Source organism: Callorhinus ursinus, unplaced genomic scaffold (genome assembly GCF_003265705.2).
Source record: "Callorhinus ursinus isolate GAN/ISIS: 27379988/994484 unplaced genomic scaffold, GSC_fseal_2.0 scaffold1676, whole genome shotgun sequence".
NCBI lineage: Eukaryota > Metazoa > Chordata > Mammalia > Carnivora > Otariidae > Callorhinus > Callorhinus ursinus.
In genome coordinates, this window is record NW_027398730.1 from 569 (window position 1) to 8,483 (window position 7,915).

At 43.7% G+C, this 7,915-nt stretch overlaps 1 protein-coding gene across 1 annotated transcript; it reads right to left on the reverse strand.

Moving 5' to 3' along the window:
- Positions 1-423: 423 nt before the first annotated feature.
- On the reverse strand, positions 424-1,492 carry LOC112819061 (melanoma-associated antigen B10-like). Its single transcript, XM_025866094.2, has 2 exons — positions 1,372-1,492; positions 424-1,272 (listed from the first exon to the last, which is right to left on the reverse strand). The coding sequence occupies exons 1-2, from the start codon at positions 1,444-1,446 to the stop codon at positions 424-426; spliced, it is 924 nt and encodes a 307-aa protein (XP_025721879.2). The 5' UTR covers positions 1,447-1,492.
- Between the last annotated feature and the right edge of the window lie 6,423 nt (positions 1,493-7,915).

Here is a 7,915-nt window from a genome sequence, read left to right on the forward strand (position 1 = left end):
AATTTCCCAATTTGGATTACAAAATAGCCATCTCTTACTCTTAAATCTCATAGACAGTACAAATTTGAAAATGTCATTCATAAACTTGGATTTTTGAAGCTAATAAACCTATCAAAAGGAAAAACAATTAAAAATTAACATATGGAAGAACATAAACGTGTTATACATTGTTGTCTCTACCCCACCCTGACCTTCCACTAGTGAGATCATGGACTTTTTAAACTAATAAACCTTCTATCAAAAGGGTTTTTCCTTTTGAAAAATTTCAAATTTTGAAAATGAAAAATTTATCTAGGTTAACACATAGAATAGGAACATAAACATGTTATACACTCTGTTGTCTCTACCCCACACTGACCTTCCACTAATGAGAATATGGATTTTTTTTTTAACAACAAAATGAAGAATCTGCCTCAGACTTTACTAGGGGTGGGAGGAGCTGCTAGCCATGGCCCTGGAGCGTGCACTGGCCTTGGCAGCAATAAGAGCCCTGGCTGTAGCTCTGGCTTGGGCTCGCTCTTCCTCATCCCTCAAAGCCTCTTCATAATAGAATGGGAAGGCAGTGGGGACGGTATCATGTATCTTGGCCAGAAACTCAAGAACTCTCATCTTGCTGGTCTCAGCAAGGGCTCTGGGACCCCACAGGAACTCATAGCGTGGAGGATCACTGTTGACCACCTGCCTGTACTCCAGGTAATTTTCTTTCACCAAATCTCTGGTGATGAGCTTCCTGGGCTCTCCATAAATGAAGTGCTTCCTTCCAGGGTATAACCCCATCATATTCAGCACTTCCCAGACTTGCTCCTCAGTGGCACAGTTGCCCTTTGTGAAGATCACTCCCAGAACAGTCATCAGCAGACCAGTCTCAGGCACATTACTATCCCTACTCAGCTTCCCGTCATAGCTTGGTTCCAGTTTGTTGACTAGCACATAGATGTGCCTATTGGGATCCACTTCCTTTATGTCGAGGCCAAAGACCAGCTCCAAGTGCTCAGAGGCTTTCCTGAAGATCACGTGGAAGTAATTCCTGTAGATCTGAATTACATTTCTCAGCATACCTGCCTTGGTAATGGGCTCTTTTGTTTGATATTTGTACAGCAAGTAGTACACCAATATAAATACCTTCTCCCCTAGAGGGCTTCTACTGAAGGGCTCAGTGGCTGTTGGGTTCTGGGAGGATCTTGGCATTTCCTGTACTTCGTTGGTGCCTTCATTTGATCTCATGTATGACATGGCTGCCGTACTGGTGGTGAATGTGGCTGTCTGAGGACCCTGGGGATTGCAAATGATTCAGTAGGTGAGCTCTAAGGGAATGTCCTCAAAATGAGGGGAGAAAGAGGAGTGCAATTGAGCAGTGGTTTGAACACTTACCAGATCCTGTGACCTTTCTCGGGCCTGGCGACGTTTCTCACGGGCCCGGAGCTTACTCTTCTGACCCCGAGGCATGATAACTCTGTTCAGGTGCAGCAGAGATGTGGACAGGTGAACCAGTGACCTGGAGGAAAGAGGATAAGATGGTGTGTTCCCGTTCATAAGGGGATACCTCCTTGGCTTTATTGATGGCTATCTCTGTAGGTTTTCTTGTGTGCACTGCTCAAGGAATCCACAATGTTCATGTTCTCTTCTCAGCCTGTTTCCTGAGAACCTTGTGAAAGTAACTAGAGTTCACCTTAAACTGCTACCTGCCAGATCTGCCTGGGGCTTTCTGGGGTGACAGCAAGGCCTAGAATATCCAGGCTTTATGGTGGCCCCTCTGGGGTGAGTGTGTTTCTCTCACTTCACTTTCAGGTCTATCATCTTGGCTTCTGGTAGCTTCTGTGATCCCTTTACTGTTTTCATACTGACCTCATTTCAATATTTCATCTCCCTTTGATTCCAGAGGAGAAATTGAGGGAGACTTCAACTGACCATATCTTCCCAAGAATGACAATAAGGGAAGAGCTCAGAAGGACTCTCCCCATACTGGGGTAATTAGGTCCTTACTCCTCACTCAGGGTCCTCACCTTGTCTTCTGGTAGGGCTTGGTACTCTTCCCTCTCCTGGTTTGAGACTTATCTTTTTAAGACAAGGCCCTTATATTTTAAAAAATTACTGAGGAGGTCATTAGGGAGCCCTTAACTGATATATATGTCTGATACCCTGAGGGCTTACAGCATGGTTAGTACTCTGTGCAGGCCTGCTTTGATATAAGTCAATGGTTTTCTCAGAACTTAGTCAAGGTCTTTCTCATTACTCTTGTTAGAACCTGTAACTCCTCCTTCTGCTGGTCTGAGGCTGGTGCTCCAGTCCAATGCCCTCACCTCTCTAAGTTCTCACAAGGAGAATTCAATGGATGCTTCATCTGGCAATTTCTGCCCAGGACCTGTCAGAAATCTGTGGGACCCCTTACCTTTTGTGGTAAGGGGTCCCCTCAAACTTCACTCATGGTTTTTACATGACCTCCTGGCAGGACCTAGAAGTAGTTCTTCTGATAATCTAAAGCAGCTCCTCTCACATGAAGCCATTCACTTTTTTGAAATGCCAGATTTTGGAATTCAGGATGTTTTGCATCCAACCACTTTCACCTTGGCCCTCCCTGGGCTGAGAGCAGTGTCAGGACTCTGCGAAAACCCATCTTTTGGGGGTGGGAGGTTACTCGGACCTCACTCACAGGGTCCTCACCTTTACTTATGTTAGGACCTCGGACTTTTCTACCCATTGACCTGAGGCCAGAAACCTTGGCCCAGTGCCATCTCCTTTTAGAATCTACAAAGGAAGAATTTAGAAGTTACTATATCAGGTGTTCCTTACCCCAGGCCCACTGTTGCTGATGGCAGGCCCCGATTCTGTGCAGCCCACTCTCACTGGATACTAGGTATCCTCATAACTCACAAAGGTCCTTATCTTACCTCCTGACAGAGTCTGGGTCTTCTCCCTGTAACTTACACTGTCCCCTAAGTACCAATTCTTTCACTTCCCTGAGATACCAGAGGCAGAATTCTGGGTGTATTATATCCAGCAACTCCCATCAGGGGTCTCCCAGGCCTCACAGCAGGGGCCCGGGTTTTGATCAGCCTTTCTCAGCTTGCGGATGGTTCCCTCAGACCTTAGGGTCCTCATCTTAACTGCTGGAAGGGCCGATGCCAACTCTTGGTCTGATACCATCTACTCTCTGTCCACAAAAGGGGAATTCAAAGGGCACTACATCAGGTAATCCTTGTCCGGGGCCTACCAGGATTCTGGCAGCCCCCCTTTCTTCTGGTGTGTGTGCCCGCACCAGGGCATGCACGTTCCCAGGGCATGGTGTGAGGGATGGGGGGGTGTACCCTCAAGTCTCATTCAGGGTCTTTACCCTAATTCCAGACAGGGCCTGTAACTCTTCCCGAGCGTTCTGCTCACTTGACGCCACCTGCCGGAACAATACTTCCACTTCTCTGAGAAGTTAGAGACGGAAGTTGGGGGATCTACTTCCGGTCATTCCCATATGGTGCTGAGGGCAGGGGTGTGGCTTTTGGAGGCGAGAGGTGGAGTCTATTTTGTGGGGGTGGAGGACCTGGCAAAACTCACATAGAGGTCTTTCATTGACTCCTGAGATGTCTGGGACTTGAACATCCCCTAATTTGAGTCAGCCAGCCTTAAGCCAAGACTTTGTCCCCAGGCATCCCACCCTCCAACCCTCCATTCCCGGTTGCCAGAGGGTGAAGTGAGGGAGTGCCTGGACCTAAGAGTCAGTCATGGCCTTAGAAGTGCTGATAGGAGGGACAGGTCTGTGTAGGTCCATTATGTTATGGGTGGAGTGGTTCCCAAAGAACTCCCTCAGAGTCTTCACTTTTAGTTCTTAGGATCTGGGACCCTTCCCTCTATTGGCCTGAGGATGATGATATAAAATTTTCTGTAGATTGTGTGATAATTTTGGGATGGTTAGTCCAGAATCCTGTTGTTAATCTTTTTTATTAAATATTTTTAAAATTTCAGTTCAATTGAATTGGGGTTATAGCGATAATGGAGTTTTGGACTTCACATATACCCATCATTCCCAGCTTAACAAGGAAGTGTACCATCTCCATGAGTAGCTTTTTGTACACCCTGTAAACGTTTGCATTGTGTGCCCACCCCCAACTCCAGTCAGTATCTGGTAGCAACATAGACCACCAAACACAGCCAGAGTACATCTGCCCTCTGGTGTGCAAAGAAGTCAGGAACCATGGGAGGTAATCAGAGCTGAGGATAACACCTGGGTTGTTTTTCAAGGCATGTCTACAGTCAGTCCTTTATTCCCAGGGCCACTGGGGTAATTAGTCTCAACGAATTCCCCCTCTAGTTTTCCCTCCTTGCAGCTGCACACCCCCTTCCAGCACTCATTGGTAATACTTGCCCTATTTTAAACATTCTGATTCACCAACCAAACCCACCTGCTTGCATAGCTTCAATCTCAGTGGTGGGAGGGCCACATACATAGGGGAACAAATAGCCTTCATCAGGCATCAAGATCACTCATAACTTTGGTCACTGGCAAGGATGCATGGAACCATTAGAGTAGTGAAGAGCTATAGCTCTTTCAGATTCCATCAGTAACATTACTTGGTGGGTGACACAGGGGAGCCAACTCTACTCTGTCTGACAGTGGTCAGGGGGCATTTTTGGCGGAGGTGGGGGGGTTGGGGATGGGTATCGGGCATGCTTCTGGTCCTTTTATCCAGCACATCTACCGTACATTTATATCACTCTACAACTTTGGGCTGGCAGTGATGATTCAGAGATTTCCTAGCCTATCCATGTAAGCTGTCTGGTACCCTCCACCAGATTCTCCATGTTCTCTCCTTCTGGCATCTTTTCTATTCTTTGCTGAAGCCTGCATTCAGATCCCTGACTGCCAGCTGCCCTGGGTTCTCTGGTCTTGTTTTAGTATGTGATCTCTCTCATGGATTCTGGAAATTGCTCTACTTCCTCCACCCCTGGTCCTCCTGAAGTTTCTCACTCACTGATGCTTTCCTGTCCAGGCCCATTTCCTGGCACCTGGTCATTCTGATAAATCCTAGCTTCTCAAAGTAAAGGGGAAAGTCTTATGGACATAGAATTTTTTTTTAAGATTTTTATTTATTTTTTGAGAGAGAGAGAGAATGGTAGAGAGAGAGCATGAGAGGGAGGAAGGTCAGAGGGAGAAGCAGACTCCCCGCTGAGCAGGGAGCCCGATGCGGGACTCGATCCTGGGACTCCAGGATCATGACCTGAGCCGAAGGCAGTCGCCCAACCAACTGAGCCACCCAGGTGCCCTGGACATAGAATTTTAAACCATGCACCCAAAGGAATCCTAGTACTTAAGATATCACTGCAGAAATCTTGCTTTATATGGGTGAATGATGAAATTAATTTTCTGCTTAATCTGTTTAGAAAATAGGGAAATACAAGTTAAACTAGCAGAGAGATAATATATTTTCAATCAAAAGTTTGCCCAAAATTTAAAATTGATTAAATAAAATGCCACTGAGAGCTTAATTTATTCACATATATAAATATATGAAAAGATAATTTGGTATAACATTATTAGAATAGAATATCATCAATATTCATAAAAATTCACTGTCATCAGATTCTTTCCACTTTAATTGCATTTTTCTACATCTCTCCATAATAAAACATCCACATTTGCCCAAAAAATGATGTTCAGTAATGTTGATATCAGTTCCCTTAATCATAGCAAGATGTGAGAAACAACTTGTGTGTCCATCAAGAGGAGAATGTTTAAAATAATTATGGCACATATGCATTTTAGAATTCTAGAATTAAAACAGTGAGGTGGATCTATCTGTGCTCTCTTGGAAAAATCCTGCATTTATTTTATTCAGGGACAAGGGAGAGAGGCAAAATGATATGTATAGTGTTACACATGTATTTTTAAAACTCACAGTGTATTTTTCTAACACATGTATGTAAGAATAGGCCTAGAATCAGTCTTAAAATATTACACACAAGATTTTTTAATGCAGTTACCTCTAGGAAGGGATAAAATTTGAGGGAACACAGTAAGGAAAAAGAATTATAATCTATCCCTATTGTTAGAATTTTTTGGCAACAAGAATATATGCCCTATTTGCTTTGTAATTAAAATATTTAAATAAGAGAACAGAAATAGTATCTGTGTAGTTTTCAGATAAAGTATATGAAAAATCTGATTGTGAATGACTTAACATAACAAAATTTTATTTCTTATGTACATAAAATCCGATGGGCATTGGCAGGGTGTCTTCATTTTCAGGTGACCCTGGGATCCAGGGTGCTTCCATCATGAGCTTCCACATCTCAATATAGGCTCGGCATGTTTGCTGCTCAATGAAACAAAAAGCATGGAGGTGGCACACTAGTTCTCAAATACCTTTGTCTGGAGGTGAGAGGCATGCTTTTGCTCATACTTCAGTGTCAAGGATAGTCACATGACCCTTTGTAACCACTGGCAGGTAGCTTCCGTATGAGACAAGGATAGAGAGCAAAACATGAAGTGTTTTGAGCATCTGTGGACCTTCCCGTTAACGGTTACATAATAGGTACTAAGAAAAGAGCAACTATTATAATTTATGACATTAGCCCTCTTTGTTCCTGGAGGATTTTCCAAGATCAAATTTCCTTGCAATTCAACAACTTTTTCTAGTGCCCCTATGTGACTAGTGTTTTCAAATACAGGATCACACCAGTTTTCTAAAGGCTATTGAAAATCTCAGCAGAGGGGTGTCACCCTTTTTCACTCTATAGCACCTTTCTGCCCTGACCTTTCCAATAACCTCTATAATCTCAATACACTGAGAATTTTCTCCTTCCTTTTGCTGCATGAAATAACCTATAACTTTTGAGTCTCTGCTATCCACCACCTGAAGAACATGGTTGAACACTTGTTCAGGTATCTTTAAGCACACTGAAAAACTAGGGTTTTCTTCTGGTGCAGATATAGACAAAAGTCAGATTATGCTGGCGAATTTTTTTCTTTTCTTATCAAAGCTGGCATGTCTGCCAGGGAGACATTTTCTGCCTTGGTGGTGGACTGAATAATTGTTCCACAAAGATACCCATACCCTTATCTCTAAAACTTGTCAATATGTTATGTTACATGGCCAAAGGCACTTTGCATATGTAATTAAAATTTTGAAATGGACCTTAAAATAGGGAGATTATACCGTATTATCTGAGTGGGCCCAGTCTAATGACGTGAGCACTTCTAAGCAGAGGACTTTGGCTGGAGGCAGAAGAGAGATGCAGCAGAGTGGGGGTAGGAGAGTTTCCACACAAGACAGTCAACGTGCTGTTTCTGAAGTAGGGGCCCATATGCAAAAAGTGGAGAGAGACCTTGAGGAGCTATGGCAGCTCCAGCTAACAGCAAGGAAACAGGGCCTCGGTCTTATAATCACAAAGCACTGAATTCCTCATAGAAATGGATTCTTGAGAGCAGCGTGTGTATGCGTGGAATGAAATTCTTCCCAGTATCTCTCAATAAGAACCCAGACTGACAGCTTGATTTGGGCTTTGTGTAAGCCTGAACAAAGAAATCTGCACAGCCAACCCAGATATATTACCTACACAAATGTGAGATAATAAATTTGTGTTGTTGTAAGTACCTTGATTTATGGCAATTTGTTTGTCAGCAGTAGAAAATACCTACATCTTCCTAGAAGGACACCCGAGATTTTAGGAATCCAGCTTCTGCCAATGGTTGCTATGTAGTGATTTCTTCTAGCACTCCTCATCTACCACTTAGGAGGAAGGTTTTGGTTCTTGACCACTTAGTTAAGCTCACTTATCTCTATATGGGTTCAGTGGCCAGTCTCAAATAATTGATCAGATTAAATTCCTCTTTCTTAGAATTTCATCTGCTTTCTAAAACTTCTTCCCTAACTTCAGGGTTATCTTAGAAGAATCAATACATCCTGTGCCAAATCAGACTGCTCAC